Source organism: Pogona vitticeps, chromosome 2 (genome assembly GCF_051106095.1).
Source record: "Pogona vitticeps strain Pit_001003342236 chromosome 2, PviZW2.1, whole genome shotgun sequence".
Taxonomy (NCBI): Eukaryota; Metazoa; Chordata; class Lepidosauria; order Squamata; family Agamidae; genus Pogona; species Pogona vitticeps.
This window is the reverse complement of record NC_135784.1, coordinates 268,902,043-268,929,651: the sequence shown is the minus strand read 5'-3', so window position 1 is coordinate 268,929,651 and position 27,609 is coordinate 268,902,043. Positions and strand designations below refer to the sequence as shown.

Here is a 27,609-nt window from a genome sequence, read left to right as displayed (position 1 = left end):
GGAATTGGTATATGGACTCAACCTAGTTAAAGGTTGTTGTTGTTGTTTAGTTGTTTAGTCGTGTCCGACTCTTTGTGACCCCAAGGACCAGAGCACGCCAGGCCCTCCTGTCTTCCACTGCCTCCCGGAGCTGGGCCAAACTCATGTTGGTCGCTTCAATGACACTGTCCAACCATCTCATCCTCTGTCGTCCCCTTCTCCTTTTGCCCTCACACTTTCCTCATGAGATGGCCAAAGTATTGGAGCCTCAACTTCAGGATCTGTCCTTCCAGTGAGCACTCAGGCTTGATTTCCTTTAAAATGGATAGGTTTGTTCTCCTTGCAATCCAGGGGACTCTCAAGAGTCTCCTCCAGCACCACAATTCAAAAGCATAAATTCTTTGGCGGTCAGCCTTCTTTATGGTCCAGCTCTCACTTCCGTACATTACTACAGGAAAAACCATAGCTTTGACTATTCGGACTTTTGTTGGCAAGGTGATGTCTCTGCTTTTTAAGATGCTGTCGAGGATTGTCATCGCTTTCCTCCCAAGAAGAAGGCATCTTTTAATTTCGGAGCTGCTGTCACCATCTGCAGTGATCATGGGGCCCAAGAAAGTAAAATCTGTCACTACCTCCATATCTTCCCCTTCTGTTTGCCAGGAGGTGATGGGACCAGTGGCCATGTTCTTAGTTTTTTTGATGTTGAGCTTCAGACCAGTTTCCTCTTGCACCCTCATTACGAGGTTCTTTAATTCCTCCTCACTTTCTGCCATCAGAGTGGTATCATCTGCATATCTGAGGTTGTTGATATTTCTTCAGCAATCTTAATTCCGGCTTGGGATTCCTCCAGTCCAGCCTTTCGCATGATGTATTCTGCATATAAATTAAATAAGCAGAGGGACAATATACAGCCTTGTTCTACTCTTTTCCCAATTTTGAACCAATCAGTTGTTCCATATCCAGTTCTAACTGTTGCTTCCTGTCCCACCTTATCTATCTCCTGTCTAAGGAGATAGATAAGGTGCTGAGGCCACTCCCATTTCTTTAAGGACTTGCCATAGTTTGTTGCGGTCCACACAGTCAAAGGCTTTTGCATAGTCAATGAAGCAGAAGTAGATATTTTTCTGGAACTCTCTGGCTTTCTCCATAATCCAGCGCATGTTAGCAATTTGGTCTCGAGTTCCTTTGCCCCTTCGAAATCCAGCTTGCACTTCTGGGAGTTCTCGATCCACATGCTGCTGAAGCCTACCTTGGAGGATTTCGAGCATAACCTTGCTAGCATGTCAAATGAGAGCAATTGTACAGTAGTTGGAGCATTTTTTGGCACTGCCCTTCTTTAGGATTGGTATGTAGACTGATCTTTTCCAGTCCTCTGGCCACTTTTGAGTTTTCCAAACTTGCTGGCATATTGAATGTAGCACCTTAATAGCGTCATCTTTTAAGATTTTAAATAGTTCCACTGGAATGCCGTGACCTTCACTGGCCTTGTTGTTAGACAAGATTTCTAAGGCCCACTTGACTGCACTCTCTAGGATGTCTGGCTCAAGCTCAGCAACCACACTATCTGGGTTGTCCGGGATATCCAAATCTTTCTGGTATAGTTCCTCTGTGTATTCTTGCCACCTCTTCTTGATGTCTTCTGCTTCTGTGAGGTCTCTCCCATTTTTGCCCTTTATCATGTTCATCTTTGCACAAAATGTTCCTTTAATATCTCCAATTTTCCTGAACAGATCTCTGCTTCTTCCTTTTCTATTATTCTCCTCTATTCCTTTGCATTGTTCATTTAAGAAGGCCCTCTTGTCTCTCCTTGCTATTCTTTGGAAGTCTGCATTGAATTTTCTGTAACTTTCCCTATCTCCCTTGCATTTTGTTTCCCTTCTCTTCTGTGCTATTTGTGAGGCCTCGTTGGACAGCCACTTTGCTTTCTTGCATTTCCTTTTCTTTGGGATGGTTTTTGTTACTGCCTCCTGTACAAAGTTACGAGCCTCTATCCAACGTTCTTCAGACACCCTGTCCACCAAATCAAGTTTCTTAAATATGTTCTTCACTTCCACTGTGTATTCATAAGGGATTTGGTTTAGATTTTACCTGAGTAGCCCAGTGGTTTTTCCTACTCTCTTCAGTTTCAGCTTGAATTTTGCTATGAGAAACTGATGACCTGAGCCACAATCAGCTCCAGGTTTTGTTTATGCTGACTGTATAGAGCTTCTCCATCTTTGGCTACAGATAATATAATCAATCTGATTATGGTATTGCCCTTCTGGTGATGTCCATGTGTAGAGGCGCCTCTTGTATTGTTGGAAAAGAGTGTTTGTGATGATTGTTACATACAGCACTGATGTTACCTGTCTGTCATGGGTTTGGAGGGAAAGTTCCATCCTATGGGGAGTGGAAGGCGGGACATCAGGAGGAGGGGCTGTACTGTATAAATATGTGATGCCTGTGTGGTGAGGATAGGAGACACTGAGAGACACTGGGTTGTGACGAAGCAGCAGCTGGGAAGAAGAAGCTGTTGTGGGAGTCTGTGTGTCAGACAGGGTACTACTGTGTGTCAGAGTACCAACCTGATAGGTTCAGGTGTCTGTTGGTTAGCCAGAACTGATAGGTTCAGGGTCTGTGCTTCAAGTTAAGGGTTCTGGGTGAACCAAACTGTATGCTTGTATGAGTGAGAATAAGCCACGTTACTTTATTTTATTCACCTGATTGTTTTATTTTTCCCTGTGTGTATTTAAATAAACCTTATTCTTTTTATTGTTTAAAAATCCATCCCTGGTCTGTGTGACTTCTTATAGGGAATGGTTGGTGGCAGCTTAGTGTAACTGTGTGGCAGATCCCAGTAGGTCTGGGTTTGTCACATTGATTGGTGTCCAGCGTGTGGGATACGACTGGTCCAGTTGTCCAGCGGTCCAGCAAAGCCTTGGCAAGTGTGCCCAGAGCAAGGGGGGTCTAGTCAGGGACAGTCTGAGGCGCGTAGGTAATCTTCTAGGTGTACCTCACGGGGAGGTGCGCTAGTAGAAGAACGTGCCAACTGGGGAGACTTAGATTAAGGTGCTCTGAGGCAGCCTAGTTTTGGCGGGAAAAAGCTGAGGCAAAACTGCTTAGTAACAGTGATCTAGCTTGCCAGCTGAGAGGCCCAGCAGAGGGGGGTAGGCTCTGACTCGATACTGTTGCAAGTTTAGTGCTGAAGAACAGCAGCAATCTCTAGGGAGAGCTGGTTCTGAGGCAAGAAGGAAAAAAGTGGTCGTTTTATTTTGAGGCTTGACTTTTAAAGCAGCCTGTTCTGAGGGGGGATTATGCCCTTGACTCGAAGCCAAGTAGCAGACATGAGTGAAGTGAAAGACCCCCAGATTGACCAAGGTTCTGAGGATGAATTTGGCTCAGTGCAGGGTGACAGCACAGGAGAGCAGAACCCAGAACTTAGAAAATTGCTCATAGCCCAACAGCATGAACTGAGGATGAGGCAATTTGAAATGGAGGAAAGGGAAAGAGAAGAAAGGTTAGAGAGAGAAAGAAGGGAGGAAAGGGAGAAACAGCGGCAATTTGAATTAGAGAGAGAGAGAGAGAGAATGGAGAGGGAAGAAAGAATGGAGAGAGAGAAAATTGCTCTGGAAAAAGAAAGAATGGCGTTTGAATTAAGAAAACTGGAACTGTTGAACCAGAACAATAATAACAATAGGGATTCTGAGGGAGGCCAATTGTCTAAGGCTGACCTGAAGAAATTCCCTGTGTACCACAAGGGAGATTGTCCTGAGGTGTTCTTTTCCTTAGTGGAAAGAGCGTTTGTGGACTTCTCAGTGAGGGAAACTGAGAAGATGACCATCATGCGATCTTTAATCAGTGGTAGCCTGGCTGAGGTTTATGCCGAGATGCCTGAGGAACTGATGAAAGATTTTGCAGAGTTTAAAAAACTGGTCTTTGCCAGACATGGGATAAATGCAGAGCAGCTGAGACAAAGATTCAGGTCCCTCACCAAAAAACCAGAACAGACTTTTACCCAAGTGGGGGCCCAATTGGTGAGGCTGCTTGAGAAATGGCTATCGCAGGAGGGAATAGAGACCTATGAGCAGCTTAAAGACTTGATAGCACTGGAACAGTTCTATTCAGTCCTGCATGGGGAATTGAAATTCCAGGTGAGGGAAAGGAAACCGAAATCTGTGGCAGCAGCCGCAGAGATCGCAGATTTTATTTCCCAAATAAGAAAGCCCTTGGGTGAGGGGAAATCTGTAGGTAAACCCAAAGAAACCTACAGCAAGTACTCTCAGGGACCAGGGAAAAGCCAGCAAGGGGGAGGGGCCCATGGTGAAGGGAAGCCTTCAGACATGAAACCAAGACCTCAGATTTTGGAGGGAAAACCAAAACAAGATGAGAGAGAATCAAAATACACCAGAAAATGCTATTTCTGTCAGGGAAAGGGTCATCTAATCTCAGAGTGTGAGAAATTAAAGCAGCTAAAAGGAATGGTGCCTCAGAATTCTAGTGGAACCAAGCCAAAAGCTGTGTTCTGTGTCCAGAAAGAGCAAGGCTCAGTGTCACTGAGGGAGCCTGTTGCCATGGCTACTCAGTCTGGAACAGCTACCTCTGCTGATCAGGCTGAGGAAAATGGTCCTCTTATAGAGGTAAAGCGCTGCTTGCTGGTAAAAACAGATTCTCAGTTGTTTGAGACAGCTGGGGTGGACGTAGGAATACTTGACCGTCAGTATAGGGGGCTGCGGGACACTTGTTCCCAGGTAACCCTGTGCCATCCAGATATCATCCCTAGGGAGTTTATAATCCCAAATGAGAGCATGAAGGTGGCAGGGATTGAGGGGCAGGTAATCTCTCTGCCAGTAGCAGAGGTACCTGTCAACTTTCAAGGCTGGAGGGGAGTTTGGAGGCTAGCGATTTCATCGACTCTGCCAGCAGCCGTGCTCGTGGGAAATGACCTGGCTGAACATGTGAAACGGGTGCTAGTGATTACACGCTCACAAGCCACCACAGGGACAGTTCAGGGGGGTAATGGTGAGCCAGAGACGGAAGCAGAGGGGAGTTCAGAAGCTGTGGTGGAAACTTTAACCACAGACAGCAGATTTGGACAGGAGCAAAAGGCAGACGCCACTCTCCAAAAGTGTTTTGAACAGGTGACTGACGCCCAGCTAACACCTGAAACCCCAGTGAGATTTCTGGAGAAAAAGGGGATTTTATATAGAGAAACCCTGAGGAATATCTCAAAAGGGGGAGATGGGATCAGAAGTCAGCTGGTGGTACCTGAAAAGTATCGCCCCATGATCTTACAAAGGGGTCAATCTGACATGTTTGCTGCACACTTAGGGGTGAAAGGGCCCCTTGATTTGATCAAGCAAGATTGGGAGCAGATCACCCAGGATGACCCACAAGACGTTGTGACATACATAGACACCTTGATGAATGACCTAAGGAGAAATCTAGAGCTGGCAGCAGAAAACCTGCAAGCTCAGAAGGTCAGACAGAAAACATGGTATGACCACAAAGCTAGAGAGAGGCACTTTGACCCAGGGGAGGAAGTGCTTTGGCTTAGGCCCTGCAGAGAGAATAAACTGCAGCTCAAATGGGCAGGACCATATAGGGTCATTTCCAAGATGTCAGACCTGAACTACCTAATAGAGCAGGAGGAGAACCAAGCAAGGAGGGTGGTTCATGTGAATGCCCTAAAACCCTACTACAGAGGGGAACAGAGGGTTTTATTCGCGATAAAAGCAGCTGAGAGTGAGGAAGCTGAATTACCCTTCTGGGAGGGTAGAGGGGAAGTAAAATACAACCCAGGGGAGGTAAAGATCAGTCCTGCACTCACCCAAGACCAGCAGCAAGAACTAAAAATGCTGCTTAGTAAATATCAACAGGTGTTTTCCAACAAGCCGGGGATAGTGAAGGGAGTGATGCATCGGATCCACACAGGGGATGCACCCCCGCAGGCAGTATCCCCATACCGAGTAACGGGACCCTATAGGGACAAGGTGCGGAAGGAGCTGGACGAAATGCTGAGGGAGAACATAATCGTCCCCTCTTCTAGTCCTTGGTCCTCTCCGATAGTCCTTGTGGACAAGCCTGATGGGAGCATTAGGTTTTGTGTCGATTACAGGAAATTAAACCGTGTAACCACTCCTGATGCCTACCCAATGCCCAGGCTAGACAACCTGATTGAAACCATAGGGGGTTGTCGGTTCATCTCATCATTGGACCTGGTAAAGGGATATTGGCAATTAAGAATTGATCCCAGGGATCAAGAAAAGACTGCCTTTTGCAGCCCTTTTGGTCTCTATGAGTTTCGAGTCCTGAGCTTTGGTCTCAGAAATGCACCAGCCACATTCCAAAGGCTGATGGACCAGACCTTGGCAGGGCTCAGTGACTTTACAGTGGCCTACATTGACGACATAGGGATCTTCAGTAATACCTGGGAAGATCACCTGATACACCTGGAGTTAGTGCTGCAGAGGTTAAGTGCAGCAGGGCTAACAGTAAAGGCCAGCAAGTGTCAGCTGGGTAGCCCAGAAATAAAATACTTGGGTCACATGGTAGGGGGAGGAATGATAAAACCCCTGGAGGCCAAAATAGAAGCTGTTCGTGATTGGCCTAGACCCAACACCAAGAAAAAAGTCAAATCATTTCTTGGGTTGGTGGGCTACTACAGAAAGTTCATCCGAGGTTTAGCGAGATTGCGGCTCCGCTGACCGATCTGACGAGGAAGACGGCTGATGACCGCATCCCGTGGACCAGCGACTGTGAAGCGGCGTTCCAGAGGTTGAAGGAGGCGTTAATCAACTGTCCAGTCCTGCGGGCTCCAGACTTCGACCGGGAGTTCATCATCTACACCGATGCGTCTAACAGTGGGGTAGGAGCAGTTCTGTGCCAGGAGGATGAGAATGGTGACCAGCATCCAGTGTCCTACCTGAGTAGGAAACTTCAAAAAGGTGAGAGACATTTGGCAACCGTGGAGAAGGAGTGTTTGGCCATAGTCTACGCGATCCAGAAGGCCAAGCCTTACATCTGGGGAAGACATTTTATTCTGTGTACTGACCATTCACCATTGCAATGGTTAAAGACAATGAAAACCCACAATAGCAAACTTATGAGGTGGGCTTTAAACCTACAGGACTATGACTTTGAAGTGAAGGTGGTCAGAGGGTCAGTGAACTGTGTTGCTGACGCTTTATCAAGAAGACCTGAAGAATGAAGACGGCGAAAGAACATGGACTATGTGTATATAATAATGACAAAAAGTAAAATGTACCTGTGTTTTTTCTGAATTTGGTTTGTATGAATAAAGGTAAATTGATGTAATGTATATGGTAAATATTTAAATGCCTATTTGCTATGGTTAACTTAGAGTGTAAGTATGAGTAAGTATAATATGGTATGTATAACTGTTGTTGTGTATTTTATACAGGTTGTTTTTTGGTGAAAAGCACCTTAGCTTTCCCCCTACAAAACAACTTATAAAGAGGGGAGGTGTTACATACAGCACTGATGTTACCTGTCTGTCATGGGTTTGGAGGGAAAGTTCCATCCTATGGGGAGTGGAAGGCGGGACATCAGGAGGAGGGGCTGTACTGTATAAATATGTGATGCCTGTGTGGTGAGGATAGGAGACACTGAGAGACACTGGGTTGTGACGAAGCAGCAGCTGGGAAGAAGAAGCTGTTGTGGGAGTCTGTGTGTCAGACAGGGTACTACTGTGTGTCAGAGTACCAACCTGATAGGTTCAGGTGTCTGTTGGTTAGCCAGAACTGATAGGTTCAGGGTCTGTGCTTCAAGTTAAGGGTTCTGGGTGAACCAAACTGTATGCTTGTATGAGTGAGAATAAGCCACGTTACTTTATTTTATTCACCTGATTGTTTTATTTTTCCCTGTGTGTATTTAAATAAACCTTATTCTTTTTATTGTTTAAAAATCCATCCCTGGTCTGTGTGACTTCTTATAGGGAATGGTTGGTGGCAGCTTAGTGTAACTGTGTGGCAGATCCCAGTAGGTCTGGGTTTGTCACAATGATGACCAGCTTGTTCTCTTGACAAAACTCTATGTGCCTTTGCCCTGCTTCGTTTTGAACTCGAAGGCCAAACTTCCCTGTTGTTCCTTTTATCTCTTGACTCCCTACTTTAGCATTCCAGTCCCCTAGACTGAGAAGAACATCTTTCTTTGGTGTCAGTTCTAGAAGGTGTTGTAAATCTTCATAAAATTGTTCAATTTCAGTCTCCTCAGCAATGGTGGTTGGTGCATAAACTTGGATTATTGTAATGTTGAAAGGTCTGCTTGGATTCGTATTGACATCATTCTATCATTTTTTGAGATTATATCCCATTACAGCTTTCCCCCCTCTTTTTTGTTGACTATGAGGGCATACTCCATTCCTTCTACGGGATTCTTGCCCACAGTAGTAGATATAGTAATCATCTGAATCTAATTCGCCCATTCCTGTCCATTTTAGTTCACTGATGCCCAGGATGTCAATGTTTATTCTTGCCATCTCCTGTTTGACTACATCCAGCTTCCCGAGGTTCATAGATCTTACATTCCAGGTTCCTATGCAGTATTTTTCTTTGCAGCATTGGACTTTCCTTTCACTTCCAGGCACGTCCACAGCTGAGCGTCCTTTCGGCTTTGGCCCAACCACTTCATTAGCTCTGGAGCTACTTGTACTTGTCCTCCGCTCTTCCACAATAGCATGTTGAACGCCTTCCGACCTGAGGGTCCCATCTTCCAGCGTCATATCTTTGAGCCTTTTGTTTCTGATCATGGGGTTTTCTTGGCAAGATACTGGAGTGGCTTGCCAGTTCCTGCTCCAGGTGAATTGTGTTTAGTCGGAACTCTATCAGTGTAAATGTGAAGGGAATTAACAACTTTCCTGAAATGAATAGAAATGTCAAAGTTTTAGAAAATGTGAATATTTTATTTTTTAAAAAGGTTTTTCAGCCATTTCAGTTGCATAATATGATACAGTCTGTGTTTTATCTATAAAATTTAATATTCTTTGCTATACACATCTTTTCTTTTGACCCATGCAATACTGTATGTACTGGCAAAGTGAAATATTGTGCACTTGAAAAATGCAATAGAAATACACTGAGAACATAATTCTACAAGGGGATGAGTTTTCTGTGAGTCTAAAACATTTTTTTAAAAGGAGAAAGATGAATTCTGTGTGTTTACTTTTTTATGAGCTTATTTATGTATGTGCAACAATCTACAACTCTGTGATCATCCTTGTTTAATTTATTTGAAGATGGATTACTAACTGTTTGCAATACTGTAAATAAAGCAACTGTTTGTCAGGCAGATAGTAATCTCTGCTGCCTTAAGGCCTTTACAAATCACAGCCACACAGAAAATTAATGTTCCCAAATTATACTTTGGCTTTCTATAATATGTATGGTTTTTCCTTCTGTTATGTTCACAAGTCTAAGTATGTTATGTTAAACACAGATAACTATTAACTTCTTGTGAATTCCTTTTTTTGAATTAAAAGAAAACTGTAACACTGATGGTATTGTGTAAGTTTTAACTGAAATAAATGGAATCTACAGGTAACTGCAAGCATTTTCCTGCATGCACTGTGTAACATTCCACTACAGTGTGATGTTATACTATTTGTATATTTTCTGTAACTGAATTGCATTAGAAATTATTATGAGATGAGATAGCTAGTACATACAGCATTTATTGTTACTATTAGACTACATGGTTTTATTTCTTGCTCTTTTTTTGCATGCTCTGGTGATTATCAGCTTTCATTGTGTTTATAAGAAAATGAGTTCGCAGAATTCATTTTGTTCATTTCCTCCTCTACTTTCCACCCCGAATGTGAGAGGTGGTTCTACATTATTATTATTTTTGGTTTACTAGGATATTTAAAGCAAGTGTACCTATAAATATACATATAAGCTTCTTATTTTCAAAAATGAGCAGCAGTTATTTTGTGTATACTTTGCATGCATAAAAGATCTTTTAGCTGCAATTATGTAATGGAAATCATTCATCAGAGATGTCTGACAAATATTTGCCTTTAAAATAATTTGGGCACTAAGGTCTATTTGAGAAACTTTTGTTTGTTGTCATGGGATGATATGAGAAGTTCCTGGTGGGTTTTGCCCCCCCCATTCTTTCTTCTTGTTACTATGATGTTATGCGTTCTTCACTTTTAGGAGAGCATTTGCAGTTTCATGTGGTTAGAACTGCACCAGGATCTGGAAATGTCACTGTTGAGTGGAAAATTGTTGGGCGCCATGTGGACCAAAACTTTGAAAACATTTCTGGAATGATCTTCTTTTTGGAGGTAACAGCAATAATTTGTGTTTGGCATGAAAATAACAAAAATGGACAAGGATGGCCACAAATGAGTCAGATACAGCTGGGTAGAGCAGACTTCTTTCCTTCTTCTGTACCATGCAGTCCTACAGATGGCTCGTCTGAATAAACCAATTGACTTCAATGGAACTTAATTCCAATTAAATATGTATGGGATTTCAGTTGTAATTGATCACTAACTGTCTAACAAATACCATGCAGAGATCTTTTTCAGATCAGAGAAATCTGTTATATTCTAAAGGCCATTAAATGTCCTTGAACATACAGTATCACAATAACCCTGTGCTAGCAAGGAACTGTAACAATGGAACTTGCCTTAACTCTGTGACAAAAAGCTGGGCTTCCAGTTGTAGAGAATCCCCACAAAATCTTGCAGGGCCATCTTTTGCCTCTGTGAAACAGAATGTTTTACTATCTATAGAACTTTACAGTTTTCTGTCAAGTTCTAATTCACTATTTTTCCCCTTTAAATAATAGAGGTCCCTGAATGCAACATTTTCTATTCACCTGCTGGATGACCATGTCCCTGAAGAAAAAGAGGAATACCAAGTAATCCTACGGAATATAAGAACTGAAGGTAACACAGTCATAGTTGAGATAAAACACAATATTACGTCTGACTATTGTTTAGTCGTTAAGTCGTATCCGACTTTTCGTGACCCCATGGACCAGAACACACCAGGCCCTCCTGTCTTACACTGCCTCCTGGAGTTGGGCCAAATTCATGTTGGTAGCTTCGGTGACACTGTCCAACCATCTCGTCCTCTGTCGTCCCCTTCTCCTCCTGCCTTCACACTTTACCAGCATCAGGGTCTTTTCCAGGGAGTCTTCTCTTCTCATGAGATGGCCAAAGTATTGCAGCCTCAACTTCAGGATCTGTCCTTCCAGTGAGCACTCAGGGTTGATTTCTTTCAAAATGGATAAGTTTGTTCTCTTTGCAGTCCAGGGGACTCTCAAGAGTCTTCTCCAGCACCATTATGATTATATATACATACATATAATTTAATTACTTACCACCTTGTGATTTGTGTAATCAGATGAAAAGTGATGTGTTTGCAGTGATAGGGATGTTTTTTGTGTGATGTATGATCTGTGTTAGCTTATTCATACATGCAAATCATCACTTGATGCTAGCAGCCATCAAGTAAGGGGCGCATGTTTGAGCAACACAATATAAGAACAAAAGAAGAAAGTAGCAGAACAGACCAAAGCCCAGGAAACTCTTTTCCACAGTGGCCAGCCAGCCAGATGCCTACAGCAAATTTACAAGCAGAACATGAGGTCAGCTGTTATTCTCCAAAGAGAGGCATGCTGCCTCTGATGGTAAAAGTATAGCTGTCATGGTTTTTGGCCACTGATAGCAGCCTTCTCTCTCATGAATTTGTGCAGCTCTCTCTTAAAGATGCTTCTGTTGTACTCTAGCCACAGTCATATTCTGTGATAGCAAATTTCATAATTTTAACTAAGTGCTGTGTGAAGAAATACTTCCTTCTATCTGCCCTGAATCTCCAGCCATTTCATTTCAGTCTATGAATCCCAGCATCTGGTAGTATTAGAAAGATTTCACATCCCTTTCTGTAGGCCAGTCATGATATTATAAGCCTCTAATATCTCTCCCAAACGATTTGCTTTTTTTCTAACCCAAAAGGCCCCAAACATTGTAAATTTTGCTATGTTAAGAGAATTGTTCCTGCAACTTTTTTGCCGCTTCCTCTCTGTATGGTTTCCCCATATTTCTTGCCTTATTCTCTAAATGTGGTAGCCTTTGGTAGTCAAAATAGCAGTATGGTTGCAGAAAATTCTGGTTTACAGAAGAAGGAAAACACAGAAAAATGTGTGAGGGGCACAAAAACTACCCAGTGAGTAGTTCTGATAAGCACAGAATACAAGAAAAACATTACTAACCAGTTGGCTGGAGCACCAAAGAGGTGCCATCCAACATTTTCTTATAGCTCCCATCTGTAAATATACTAAATGTAGCACCATTTTTTCTCATTCATGTTTCTGATGTAATTATAGATTTCACAAATCCTGAGCAAAATCATAAATTAGGATTGTAGGTTCTTTTTAGAGATACACGTTTGTGCAGATTACCATCTTGTCTAGCATAATTCTAACATTGTTTTATTATTCAGGGGTCATTTCTACAGGAGCAGCAGTATTGGACAGCCAAGGAGATGAAGCAGTTCTGACAGTAGAGGCTAGTGATGAACCTCATGGAGTTCTGAATTTTGCTTCTTCATCTAGAGTTGTTTTGGTGCAAGAGGGAAACTACACTATTCAACTCTTCATTAATAGAGAATTTGGATCTTTAGGTCTGTATATCAATGAGGCTGTATTCTGAATATATGACATGCATGAGTGTTTAGGAACAGAAGACATCTATTCCCACATACTGTTGTGCAACAAGACATCCCAATGTTCTTTATAATAAATCAAAGAACAATGCAAGTCTTTACATTGAAAGAAATCGACAAAAACCTTGCATATAAGACCATTATAAAAGCAAAATATAATTAAATATATCAACATCCAAACACCTGGAGCAAATTAAGAAAAACATGGGGAGAGAAAGAGAAGGGGGAGGGAGAGAGGGAGGCGGGGAGAGATCAGGAGGGAGACAGATAGAGAGAGATGCTTAAGTGATAGAAAAAAGATTGTATTGTGGAATGAAATCCATTATGGATTTGAACAAATCTTTCTATTATTATTTTCTGTGATCCAGGCTTTCTGAGCATGACAACGCAGCCTTTTTTGAGGGTTTTTCAATTATCTTGACAGTTTTTGGCTCCAGTCTGTGATCAAAATCTTATGCATTTTTTTTTCATAGTTTGTGCAATTTGCACTAAATGTCTCTAGTGTCTTTTCGTTTCTTTATGTAGATGGACAGACATATATCTAGATGGACACTGCAGAAAACATTGTGTTCTATTTATTTATGTATTTTATGCCCAACTGATTTATATAACTTTTAATTGAATTTGTTTAATGTAACTTTTAATATAAACTAAGAATTTTGGGGAACAATAGCTGTGACCATGTCATATATCCAAATAGCCAGCTGAATTCTCAAAATCCCACTCCTTATGTAGCCAAAACACCCTCTGCATGCAACAGTAAGACTCAAATACACCTGATGATCTGCACTTGCATACACATACACACAAAATTAGGGGGGAAATCCCAAGGGAGCAAACAAAACAAAATGCCAATTAAACTTATACAGTGGCCATGGAATATGTTATTGAGTGGGCAACACTTAGAGGGTTTTTTAAAAATTATGGTTTTTTACTACAACTCTTATTCTTATTCCCGAGATGGCATAGGTAACCCAGATAATTGTGATCCAAAAAAAACCCAAAAAAAACTTCTCTAAGCTTTTGGAGGAGATGAGAAAGAATGAAAAGGATTATCCCAAGGAAACCATGGTGGACTCCCCTCTGCAATATAGTCTTGGAGGTTTGATTTGCTAGATATAAATGCTCATAGATCTGTGTCATAAGTAATTAGCAGAAGAACAGAAATACTCAACAGTCTCTGAACTCAACTATCAGCAGACAATGATTCAACTGTAACATATCTTGGCTGTTTTTTGCTTAAGAGAAAAATAATTGGCTGAATGATCTTGAACAGTACAGAGCTCCTTATTAAAGAATTCTTGGCAACTGTACAGAATTAGCAAAAACTAGTTTTGGTAAAATTAATTTCTCAGAAAATGACCCAAATAAGATAAAAACTGTTCCTAGCTTGATTATAAAGAAAGTTAATTCTGTAAATAAGATGTAACTAAGTGAAATAACAGAATCCTTCAAGGGCAATGTTTTTTTGCCAAAATAACAATAAATGATGTTTTTAAAGAGCTATAAAACATAGATAATGGGGTGAAATCTTTGTTGTCACAACTACCTTTTTACTGTACTTAAAATAATTAATTGTTAAAAAAATCAGGTGTTCTGACTTGTCCTTAGATAATGGAATGCTATCAAGAGGCAATGCCCCGTTAAATCAGAGTATGAACTAAAAATACATCTGTTGGAAGTAATAACAACCCAAAAGAGGAATATTAATTGGTTTGATTTGTAGCAAAGAAACTCTTGAATTGCCAAAAAGCTTGGAATAGATAAAATAGATGTCAAGAGCCAATTAAATGTTACAAATGACAAAAAATGGCATATTCATCAATGAATGTTAAGAACTAACTTAGTAACAACATCAGGAAGCACTTATAGTCAGAAGAATAAGCATGTAAAATCCTCTGAGCTCTTGTAAATAAGCAGAAAAGACAGTCTAGGTAAGAACACAAATTAAAAGTAGTTGGTAGCTACTGCTAACAGCAATAAGAAATTTGGTACTAGATAAGGATAAGTGTCATTAGCTACTGCCTCTCTGGTTGAAACAGAGTGTTCAGTGCTTTATGACTGAAGAGGCAATAAAGGGCAAATTTAGAAGAGATTCAGAGGAAGGAGATCATGAGCAACATCACTCAGGAGAAACAGAGCTTCACCCATTGGCTATCCATATTTTATATTCTGACAATACTATTGTATGATATGTCTTTAAAATTCTTTAGATGGTCTTTTAATATATTTTAAATTAAGCTTATCGCTCAGATAAGGTTAAATATTCTCTTAACAAAAAATGTGGCTGCAATATTTACCCTTGGCTATCTTTGGAATAATATTAATCTTTTATATTCTTGGAATGAGTTTTATTCTGTACTTAAGATATAAGCTTTCTCAATAAAAGAAAAAAAGAAAAAGAATGATAGCATGAGCTTGCTTGTCACCCTATTCATTCTCTACCCAGGAAGGGGGTGAATTGTATGAAACCTTTATTAAAGATATTCAGAAACTTTTATTGTGGTGTAAATGAATTTATCTGGGTTCTACACAAATAAAAACTCTTCATTTTGAAGAAGAGTGTTTATTGCAAACTGATCCTCGGATATTGTGTGATCCTCTGGAGTCTCTTTAATTAGGAGCTAAAGAAGAGGTACTGTAATATGTTGGACCTATTAATCTTAAATGGCCATACATTTTTCTTCCCTATTGTGCATATATAATTGGAAAGTGTTCTTTATTTATCTTTCTCTTGGTTATAATTATATCTGAGTTCTTTAAAAAAAAAACCTTTGTTATCTGTTTGCCAGGTATTATCAATGTCACTTATACAACAGTTCCAGGATTTCTTGGGTCAAGGAATCAAACTGAAGGGAGTTTGGCTGAGCCAGGAGTTGACTATTTACCCGTATCAGGGTCATTGTTTCTAGGAGAAGGAGAAACATCAGCCACCATAAATGTTACTATTCTAGAGGTAAATTAGAATTTCATTCACCGCGGGAAAGTATCTCTTGGTTTTGATGAATGCGGGACTTAGGCCATAAGTCCTGTAATGCATAGTGATGTTTTTATACAAATATCTGAGGAAAAAAGCCAAGGAAAATAGTTACTCAGAAAGAGAGAACTTTGATTTACAAAGGTGGGATAGACCTGTTTCACCTAGCTGTATTCCCCGTTGATGTGGCACACTTCATATTTTAAAAGTGCGCACATGGACGGATTCAGTTTGTCCTCCAACTTTCTATTTTTTGGCTACCATGTGCAAACTTCCCTTACCCTGTTACTGTTTTTTATGTGTCATCAAATCAGAACTTACTTATAGCAACCCTAACAGGGTTTTCAAGATGAGTGAGGTATTTAGAATGATTTTACTAATTCCACTCCCCTCCCCCAGTGAGTTTACGTGGCAGAGCTGGGGAATTGAACCCGTCTCCTCAGTGCCAATCCATTTTCTATCCCTTATCCCTACCATATTATTTTAAAAATATACATTTCATCCTCATATAAACCACAACAGTTCATCTGAAGTAGTTTTAGAAGCAGAGACTAAAACTTGAAGACCTTTTGTTTTATTCTGTAATATTGGCTAGAAGACAAAAATTGGAGCATATATTGTGTATCTGTTTTGCAGGATAATATACCAGAGATGCAAGAATTTTTCCTTGTTAATTTAACATCTGTGGAACTTATCATACAGCCTTCAACATCTTTCCCTCCCAGACTCGGTATTAATTTAATGTCTTTGCAAACAGTTTCATTGATTGTTATCTAGTAGCATTTTGATCTCTTTCTTTTCACCAACTTTTGTAAATTTATGCATGGTTTCAAAAAAACTGTGCGTTGTCAAGGTTATTTAACAGTTGCTTAAAAGATATACTCTGGTAAAAATTCCTGAATCCATATAAATTACATGTTATCTCCAATAACTACTGAAGATAACACAAAAAAGAGAGATGAATTATACTTCAGTGACCTAAGATGTTTTAAGTGAATACAGTATATTATATTATTTTTTTATTTGAAAGATCTGATTAATTTGTTTGTAGATCACTGAACCAATATTTACATGAAGGGATTCCTTTTGTTTGGTGTTCATAGTCAACCTTGCTGATTTACCCAACTAATCAATTTATATAAATATTGTTGGCAACGCTTTCTTAGAGTTAGCTAAAAATAAGGCCACATTATTTGTACCAACTAGTGAGGTAATTGCCATCTATGATTTTATTTCTCTTTATCTCTGGATTACCAGTCAGTGATTGAGGAAAAGGTTCATAGAAATAATGTAAAGGACTGGGCTAATGTAATATGGATCTAGCAGTGTGGGGATGTGGTAGCACTGCCAGTGAAACCGCAGAAGCCTCTGTGCTGCAAGGTCAGAAGACCAAGCAGTCATAAGATCGAATCCATGAGACAGAGTGAGCTCCTGTAGCTTGTCCCAGCTCTTTCCGACCTAGCAGTTCGAAAGCATGTAAAAATGTGAGTCGATAAATAGGTCCCACCATGGTGGGAAGATAATGGCATTCCATGTCTAGTAGTGCTGGCCACGTGATCACGGAAACTGTCTACAGACAAACGCTGGCTCTACCGCTTGAAAATGGGGATGAGCACCGCGGTCTAGAGTCAGACATGACTGGATTAATGTCAAGGGCAACCTTTAGCTTTACCTTAGTGTGGATCCGGCGAGTCTGTTTTTTCTTTAACAACCACAACCACTACCATATTGCATCCTGAACCAACTCTTCTTCTTCTTTACAAGACGGTCCAATATTACAGGAGGAATTGCTTTGAAAATATTTGCATTATCTGGGAAATGCTACGAGAGGCATTCCAAGATTTATCTGTAAATCAAAGATAATTAATTAATTATGTAGCATCAAATTGATTCCAACTTGTGGCGACCCTGCTCAGAGTTTGGTAGAGAATACGCTGAAGTGGTTACCACTCCCTTCTTCTAGGGATACCCTGGGACTGTGCAGCTGGCCCAAGGCCACACAGGCTGGGATGCACTGTGGGGAATAGAATTCCCAACCTGTAACTCCACAGCCAGGTGTATAACTGAGCTATCCAGCCAGCCTCAGTCATAAAGGTCTTCCTAAATCACATCCCTGGAACACTGGTTTAAGTATTTAGTGCCAGGCTATTTGCAATGCTTAATTTAGCCCTAAGACATGGAAGAGGAATTTCCAATAAAGCCATCATTAGATTGGTGCCATTTTCTGTAAGTCTTTGTTTCTGTTTCTGCTTCTGCTTCTGTTTTTGCACTGTTTTCCGTAAAACTAGCTTTGCTCAGAACTTTGGAGGCAGCTCATATTTCATATTGTTAAGGGAATGCCTTCATGTATACCTCTTTTCAATTTCACCTCCTTTGTTTGCATGCTTATAGATTCCACTGGGTTAATTCATTACAAACTGAAAGGTAAAAAACCCTAAAACCTATGCCAATTTATCTGAGATATATGTCTGCATTAGAAACACCATAGAGAATATTTAGGTCTGTTATATAGCTTGAAGTCTTTTTCATTCCCTTTCATTCAGTAAGTACAGTGTCTCCTTTCAAAGCATTTAAAACTAATTAAGTCCAATACTTTATGAATAAATGTTTAACATTAGTGACTTTTAGCAGAGTGGTGACCTATAAACATTTAAAATGAAAAAAAAAACCACCAATATATTATTATTGACATTATAATCACCTTTATTGTTTTAATAGCCTGAGTTCTGGAGACATAAGTACTTTCCCCCAAGTATTTCCAGAGTACTGCTTTTATTAATCATTTATAAAGCAATGTTCAAAATATTGTACAATTTTGAAACCTATTTTCTGTTTAGACATAGATGGTTTGGCAGCACAGATAATTATTGATGCTAACGATGGAGCAAGAGGAATAATTGGCTGGCAAAACAAAAAGTAAGTCCCCAGTAAAGATTGTCCATGTTTTCAGTTTCCTGAGTGCTCAGTTATTTCCTGTTAGTAGAAATAGAAGGTGGTGCTTCCTTGCTACCACAGTTTGGATGGTTTTTGGGTGATACGGATGAGCCAGAAGAATGTGTGTGTCCATATTTCCCTGAGAGTTTCACTCAAAAAGCCACTCCCTCAGCTCTCAGATTCCCACACTACTATATATCTCCATTACTGGATATATGTAATTCAGGGGCATTCATAAGAAAGTCATTGTGATTTAGTGTTTACAGTGCAGGGCTTAGACTGCAAAGACAACAAGGCTGAAATTCTCACCCAGTCACAAAATGTACTGGCTGACGTTCAGCCAGTTACTCTCATGCATCCTGTTCTGTCAGGCAGGGTTGCAGGAAGGATGAGGTGGGTGAGGAATAAACATAGTACAATGAACCCTTTGAAGAAATGGTAAAATAAAACATAGTAGTTGAATTCTTGGAGTGCAGTTATGTGAAAGATGGAGGTTTTTGAAGCAAATTGCCAGAAGTTAAGAAGATTTTGTAGGTATTACCTCTTGCATGCTGAATCGAGGATTTCAGCCAGTAAAAGGTCCCAGATTCAAACCATGGAATCTTTAATACCTTTCACAAAATCCCAAGTAGTTTAATCAATCTACCCTAATTTAATCATCTTACTCTAATTACTATTGGATTTTAGCCAAAGTTAGGCTTGGAAACATTACTCTTTTGGACCATGACTACTGTGATATCTACCCAGGGTAAGTATGCTGGCTGAGGGATTCTTGATATACAGTAGTTGAAAAGAGTAGGTTTTCCAACCCTTGCAGAGTAGAGAATACTCACTTATGTATACTCAAGTATAGCCAGTCTACGATTGTAAATACAACTTCCATCTCCAGGATTCACTCAGGGATGTATTTTTTGCTGTAAAATGTTATGCTAACAATGAGCTTCCAGGCATATCTCTTTGATTTGTAAGTCATGTGAATATTTGAAGTTTAAAACTTCCTGCTAATAAATATAATGAGCTGTTTTTCTTTTTCCCTCCTCAGTTTTGAAATAAGTGAGTTAGATGGAAACTTGACATTAGTGGTATTCCGGGACAGAGGAACTTATGGTAATGTGTCCTTGTTCTTGTACGCTCAGAACTTAGAAGCACAGCAGGGACTGGACTTTAATATTTCTTCAAGGGTAAGAACTGACCACAGAACATATGATGTAATCCTGTATAATATAATAGAGTTAGTTAGAATTCATACATTCTAGATTTTATAAAAGAAGGCCAGAGAATTGAAACTTCCAGGTTGTAGACTTAAATTTCACTCACTTGCACCGGGTCTTGTCTTAGAGGCTGAATGGCATCCCCGGCCTACTTCCTGTTGTTAATAAACAAAAAAGGAAGCTACAGTGGTACCTCACTAGATGATGACCTCGCAAAATGATGAATCCGCATGACGATGAGGTTTTGCAATCACTATAGCGATTCGCAAAACAGTGATTCCGATGGGTGATTTTTGCTAGATGATGTTTGGGTCCCTGCTTTGCAAACCGATTTTCGCAAGATGATGATTTTGCCACTGATCTGCGCTTCGGAAAATGGGTGTTTTCGGACCGAGGCTTCGCAGGGCAGCCATTTTAACAGCTGATTGGTGCTTCGCAAAATGGCTTCCTTATGGGCGATCTTCACAAAACAATTTCTCCCCCTTGGAACGCATTAAACGGGTTTCACCACTGTACTGTGGTGCTTCCTGGGTGTTGCAGTTCTTTGGAAGGAATCTTCTACAGAGCCTAAAGGACAGGGAGACTGCAACTCCCAGGAAGCACTTCGGAAAGCTTTATTTTTTGTACATTTATAACAGAAAATAGGCCTGAGACTGCCATGCAGCCTCTGAGACAAGGCCCTGGTGCCAGTGAGCAAAATGTAGGTGTCTATAGTTATGACCTGCAGGCTGCATCTCCCAAAATTCTGCTTTTAGAATTCATGGAGAATTCTGGGAGCTGGAGTTAAAAAGCTCTGAGTAGCACATCCCTAACTGAGACTTATTTGAGAAATATAGGAGGCAAAAACAAATGCAAATCTTTTGATAGAACTCATGGTCCGTGGTGCCTTTTAAGGTAGCAAATCCATATAGAATGAATTCGGCAATGGAAGTCTAACCTTAACTTCCGTGCATGGAAGGCTAGAACAGAATTTACACAAAGAATTTACACAAATGTTATTTGCATGCACCGAGACAGTCTGTTCATATGATCAGGAACCTTTTAAAATGCCAGTCAGTCAAAACTTTATTATTTATGGCCATAGGCCTTTAAATATGCAATATATGATATAAAGAGAAAATCCAGGTTTTTAAAAACATACATTTTAGAACTACATGTTTTAAAATGTGTCCTTCTTTGAACATCTCCAACCAAACTATGGACCATCAAATTAAATGCCATTAAGGTCCTTTAGAAAACCAGAGCTCAGCTTCTTGGCTGCCAACACAAATACTGCTACAGAATATGTAATGAGTGGCTGATTGCCAATAAGCAATCTTAATACTAATTCCTTGGGTGTGCAATTAGGGAATGACTGGATAGTAAGTAACAAAAATCTTTCTCTGGGGTCCTTATAGAGGGGGCAGGAAAATAAATAGTGGATTATGTCTTCTATCTGGTTGCAGCTGAATACATATTTCCGTTCCTTAACTGGAATTCTTTTGTATATTCCTTTGAGATATGTAGAGTGCATCTGCTGAAATCTAAGTTCAGCAAAGGCTCTGTGAATTTGTGGGAGAAACAGTGCCTCAAAATGATGTGGCCTTTTGTGATTGATCTAAATGAAGTTGGGGATACCACCTTTTAAAAAGCAGTTTTGCCAAATATATGGAGGGAGTGTTTGTAAGGACAGAACCAATCTTTTCTGGTCTAAATCAATTATTCTTTTTTTTATATAGTTACTTCAGTCCCATTCTATTCTAGTATGTACATTAAAAAAAACCTGTACAAAAATTTTCCAGAAAAAATTAAAATTGAGTTAAATACTGTTTAAACTATGTATTTAAAATTATTTTGAATGTGTTTTTCCATATATAATACAGAATTCCTTATGTGTTTTTCTAAATGTGTGCATATGTAAACTTTTTAAAATATATATGTATTTTTTCAAACACATTTTGATACATTTTTAAAAAACAAGGAATGCCTTGCAAACATCATAGATTCACAAGATCTGCACGATAATTACAGTCCCATTTACACACTTGTCTGTATTATATGGATCAAATCATTTGCCCCAGAATTTCCAAAGACCAAAAATACCTTGGGCATTCCTACCTGTCAGTAAACTTGCAGTAGTGTGTTTGATTATGACTTTGGTATGACCATGTGGACATTGGAAAGGGAGATATCCAAGCATGATTTCACTCTGCAGTTGCAGATATTCATTCTGTATACTAATTCATTTCAACACAACAGCTTGCCTCCCAACTTTGTGGGTGCCCCATTGCTGGAGGTCTGCAAGAAAAAATTAGACAGCTATCTGTCTGGGATGGTATGAGGTCTCCTGCCTTGGGCAGAGGGTTGGACTAGAAGACCTTTAGGTCCCTTCCAACCCTATGACGATTCTATGACAAATGTGTCAAATGTAATGGGCTGATGGTGCCTTTGATTCTTAACATAGTTAAAGCATTGTACTGACTAGCTAAGAAGTCTCAGGGGGAGGCTAAATTGACACCATGTCTGCTAAAGCTGTGCTGAATCCAAATCCTTCACAGCCAAGGAAATGTGAAAAAATGTGTTACGACTAACTTTGTGCTAGCCTAGTGGTTCTATTCCTGGGCTAGATTATCTTCAGATATCACATAACTTGTCTCTTCCCTTGCTTTGCATCCTGCTTCCTCACTATTTACTCGCTCTGGTGACAGATCTTACTGAGAGCAATTCTGCTGGTAGATCCTCCTTATCTAACAGTAAATTTGTTAAAATTCAGCCTACAGAACAGAATTTTATTCTGGCAGAAGAGGCTTTTGCTTATTCCACAGGCAATATATGTTGAGTTACAATTGTATTGCCCTTTAGTACAATTGTATTGCCCTTTTGCTTATCCCCTACAGGCAATATATGTTGAGTTACAATTGTATTGCCCTTTAGTACAAATTGCCTAGGATTTACTCCTTTCTTTATGTCTTAGTGTTGGATTTTGAAACATTGTTTGCTAAATTCTTGTGCCAATTTTGTTACTAGATTCTATTTTTTACTGATGGAGAAAGGTATAAATGTGTTGATGTTACAATTATTGATGATGAGATTCCTGAAGGGGATGAGAGATTCCAGCTAATTTTAACTAATCCATCCCTTGGACTGGAGGTGGGAGAAAACACAACAGGTAATATTAATATTAACTAAGCTTGGAAAAAGGTCATTTTATAATTACAAAATTTTATAATTAGATGATTGTGAATTTTTCTTCAGGTTTGTGATATCTGAAAAAAAGTTATTTAGCTGCCCAAAATATGTTGAACAACAACAACAAAAAAGCAGCAGTAGGAAAGCGATTGTATTCTCTTACAATTAGCTACAGTACACTGTTGATCTAACAGTACTGTAACATTTATGAGCTAAACTGCTAATTGGACTTCTATTTCAAGTACTCTTCCATAGTAACAGCCTTCTAATTCTCTGCCGATGGTATTGTTGTAGTAAGACGGTATGAAGCAAATGTTGTATATTATCTGGTCCCAGATTAAGCACCTGTTACTGTGCATAGTTTAGCAAAGAATTATAATCTTGCTGGGAGAAGCTTCACATGGAAATGTACACATATTCTCTCTTTGGTTAGTCTGCATATGTGTGTGTCATATGACTGGTCACATGACAGATACCCTGCCAAAGAAGGAAACATGTGTACCATTACCTTTCCACATACAGTTTTTCCCAACAGAATTCTGGCTTACACATATATCATAGTTTAAGCACCAATAATGGAATAATTAGTGCCATCAATAGTGGATTCAATTAGACCTGAAATGAAAAAAGAGCTCTCTTTTTCATTTCAATTTTCTTTCATTGATTGCTGAAAACTTGAATGGTTCATATTTAAAATGTTGCTGATGATGACTCAAAGGCATTAGCCACTTGAGCTCTGTTAAAAGGCTTTAATTTGTCAAAGTTGTACATTTTGTTAATGCTATGTTGAAGGAAACACATGTTTAATAATAAGGAAGATTAGAACAACCAGTATTGTTTATCTGCTGCCATGGGAGGCCTCTCGGAGGTCGTCCACCGGCGGCGGCTTTCCCAGGGTACACCAGGCCTACCGGGAGGGCTTCCCCCTGTAGGTCCGGTCTACTCCCTGGGAAAGCCTGGTAGACTGGGCCTATCAGCTCCCCTGGTAGGCCCGGTCTACCAGGCTTTCCTGGGGAGTAGACTGGGCCTACTGGGGGAAGCCCTCCCCTGGTAGGCCCGGTCTACCAGGCTTTCCTAGGAAGTAGACCAGGCCTACCGGGGGAAGCCTTCCCCTGGTAGGCCCAGTGTACCCTGTGAAACCTCTGAAAAGTCTCCCATGGTGGCGGAGAAGCCCTCAGAGGGCTTCAGCAGCAGCGATGGTGACAGCTGGGGACCCCCATGAGGCCTCCAGCAGCGGCAGGGAAGCCCTCAGAGGGCTTCGGTGATGGTGATGGCGAGGGACCCCTTTGGACCAGTAAGGTGCTGCTTTTTGCATTTTTCTTTTTTTGGTGGGGGAGATTTTTTTCTTCGGCTGGTTACGGATTAATGGATTTTCAATGCATTCCTATGGGAAACGGACCCTCGACCTATGGGCTTTTCGACCTGCGGCCACTGTTCCAATACGGATTAATTCCATAAGTCGAGGGTTCACTGTACTGTATACCATTCTTGGTACCCAATGTTGAGTTATATGGCAATCTCTCCCTGTTTTCCTTCTGCCTATATCATATATGGCTAAGTTGCTTGATGTAATAATGTAAGCATTACTTTCATTTTCTCTTCACAGCTTCAGTTACTATCCTTGCCAATGATGATGGCCACGGTGTTTTGTCTTTTAACAACAGTGAACACTTCTTTCTAAGGGAACAGACAGCTCTCTATTTAACGGAAAGTGTTGCAGTACTAACCATTGTCAGAGAGCCTCCACAGGGGTTATTTGGAACTGTGACTGTGCAATATCTTGTACGAGAGAGAAATTCTTCTGAAGCATCTGTAGATTTGACCCCATCAGAAGGCTATATTGTTCTAGAAGAAGGAGTCAGATTCAAGGTAATATACAGGTATTTATTATAAAAATGAATATATTTCTATTAGTTACTTTCTAATGTGTATCTTATTCTAAGGAGACAAATTAAAATAAAGTAAAGCTGCAATTCTACATCCACTTACCTAGGAGAAAGTTCCACTGACAGTGCAGTAGATGTATAAAGGTGTAAAGCCTAAATTGGCATAAATGATTTTAAAAATATCATAGAAAGTAGGATTGTGGAGTTGGAAGACACCCAAAATGCCAGTGTGGAAATCCACAGTTATAGCATCCATGGCAAATGGCCATCTAACCTCTATGTGAAACTTTCCAATGGGAGAGAGTCCATCCTCTTCCAAGGTAGTTTGTTCCATTGTCAAACAGCTCTTGTTGTCAGAAACTTCTTCCATAAGTTTAAGAACGAAGGAAGTGAGGAAGGAGAAAGGAACTAAGGAAACATTACTGCAGCATGTGGTTTAAGATCCGGTCTGAGGGCCAAACACTACAGACGGTCATTAGAAATCACATTATTTTTCCAGAAATTTGAATCAGAAATGACATTTTTTTAGACAAAGCTTGTGTTTATGTCCAGAAGACCAGTCACAAAGCAAAGCCAACTAATTTGCAAGCCAGCTGAAAAAAAAAATCCTGCTGTGACAATTGCACAATTTTTCAGCACTTCAGGAATTCCCTGTTTTTATGAGGGGGTATCTCCAGTGTGTAGTTCAGCCCTGAAAGAATAGGATTCTAGACTGTACTTCTTAATGCTACAGGTGGAGGGAGCACAGCTTGCAAGTAATTAAAAAGAACATGATAGCCTGTAGCTAGTTACTTTTTGGGTAGCATGTGATAGTACTTCGAAAAGTACTTTTTAGACGCAACAAGTGGTATCTTAAGCTATTCAGGTATAATGAGTCCTTGTTACTGAAAAGTGATTATTTTTAAGGACATTTAAAGGCATGTTTGGCCATTTTGGCAGAATTTTTATAGGATTTATGCCATTCTCTTTCAGTTGTTACATCTTTTGTATTTTTATAAATACTTCCAAGATACAATGTTAACATTTGTTGGTAGAGGGAACTGGAGACTGTCTCTTTCTCCTGGAGTGTGCTATGAACAAGCAACTTGCAGCATTTGAGCAATGATAATAGCAAACTGGTTGCTGAGAAGTAATGCATTATGCAACAAATTCCTTTTAAACTCTAATGTTCTGAGTTCAGCTAGGCGAAATACAATTTCAAAATGCCCTGCCATGTAAAACAGAACAAAAATGTCGGTACTTATTTGGGTATTAAGAGTCACTAAAAATATGAACATCATGGATAAACCAACCCAAATTATATTGGTTAATATAACAATAATATAAGAGCATAGGAAGAGGCCTGCTGGATCAGGCCAAGGGCCCCTCTAGTCCAGCTCCCTGTATCTCACAGTGGCCCCACCAGATGCCTCTGGGCGCACACCAGACAACTAGATACATGTCTCCTGATACCCTTCCCCTGCATCTGACATTTGGAGGTACCTTCCTTTTAAGCCTGGAGATTATACATCCCCATCATGGCTTGTAACCTGTGATAGACTTTTCCTCCAGGAATCTGTCAAATCTCCTTTTAAAGGTTTCTAGGCCAGATGCTATCACCACATCCTGTGGCAAAGAGTTCCATAGACTAACAACACACTGGGTAAAGAACATAATTTGTTCAGGGGAACTGCATCTTTTGTATTTATCAGCCCTTTCAATGTTATTTTAGCATATAATCCTGTTCCTTTTTACCTGGAGATAACTAACACTGGCCTTAGTGAGGCTGACATCTGAGTAGATATGTGCAAGGCTGCACAATCAGCATTGCATTTTTATTCTTTTTGACATTGTTGTAATGGATCTATGATTTCTGTTATCTTACAGACTCTTCATATCACTGCTACACTAGATGCTGAACCAGAAATGGATGAACAGTTCATTGTTACTCTGTTCAATCCAACTGGTGGAGCCAGACTAGGCACGAGAACAGAAACTTTGATTACAGTTTTGCAAAATCAGGCACCACTGGGACTTTTCAGCATCTGTCCAGTTACAAATAGGTATATCATGTAGTCCTATCAGTAATTGTATGTACGAGTATGCAAGAGTGTTTATATGAGTGATGCTGGGTGTTGCATCAACTCAGTTATTTATTGAAATCTATGTAGAAACACAGACAATGGAAGATACTTATAAATGAATAGATGACAGTATATGCCCATTGACTTGTAATGCATTGGCAATATAATTGGCATTCACTAAAGTTTTCCTTGAGATCATCTGACAAGATTTTGTATCAGGGAGAAAAGTAATGTGTCAGATTCTTTTGGTATACTCAGAAATCTAGCATGTGATGAAGGGGTGTAACTATGCCTTGTTCTATTGTTCATTTAGTTCTAGGTTTCCATCCCTGAAGTAGTCTTTCCAGGGCTTAGTCTTATTAAGGGCATCTATTTCTATACTTTAGTAATGGTTTCCATAACTTTTAGGACTTCTTCTCTTGTAATTGAAGAAAGCAACACAACAGTCTACTTGAAAGTATCCCGGAGCAATGGGGTCAACACATCAGTGAGTGTGGAATGGGAAACAATGTCTAATACTGCATTTGGGATAAGTAAGTTAATTTTTGAGTAAGTTTTAAAATTGCATACAACAGTTGGAAAATACATGGAACTGACTCAGTCATTGTCACTGCTTGTGCACTGTCTATCACAGCTTACTAGTTCTCATTCTGGAACAAATATTTTGACTGATTTATAGATTCATCCATTTGAGTTAATGGAGTCATGTTAGAAACATGG

The 27,609-nt window shown here is 40.0% G+C and overlaps 1 protein-coding gene across 1 annotated transcript in view; it reads left to right on the top strand.

Annotated features, from left to right (window-relative positions):
- Nucleotides 1-27,609, top strand: part of ADGRV1 (adhesion G protein-coupled receptor V1) — a 341,656-nt gene that overhangs the window by 88,357 nt on the left and 225,690 nt on the right. Inside the window, exons 34-44 of the mRNA XM_072992549.2 lie at nucleotides 10,131-10,261; nucleotides 10,771-10,870; nucleotides 12,429-12,608; nucleotides 15,443-15,606; nucleotides 16,264-16,357; nucleotides 18,465-18,543; nucleotides 19,604-19,742; nucleotides 22,779-22,920; nucleotides 24,547-24,809; nucleotides 26,693-26,868; nucleotides 27,298-27,422. Coding sequence (XP_072848650.2) covers nucleotides 10,131-10,261; nucleotides 10,771-10,870; nucleotides 12,429-12,608; nucleotides 15,443-15,606; nucleotides 16,264-16,357; nucleotides 18,465-18,543; nucleotides 19,604-19,742; nucleotides 22,779-22,920; nucleotides 24,547-24,809; nucleotides 26,693-26,868; nucleotides 27,298-27,422 — 1,593 coding nt within the window. The remainder of the gene's footprint in view (nucleotides 1-10,130; nucleotides 10,262-10,770; nucleotides 10,871-12,428; nucleotides 12,609-15,442; nucleotides 15,607-16,263; nucleotides 16,358-18,464; nucleotides 18,544-19,603; nucleotides 19,743-22,778; nucleotides 22,921-24,546; nucleotides 24,810-26,692; nucleotides 26,869-27,297; nucleotides 27,423-27,609) is intronic.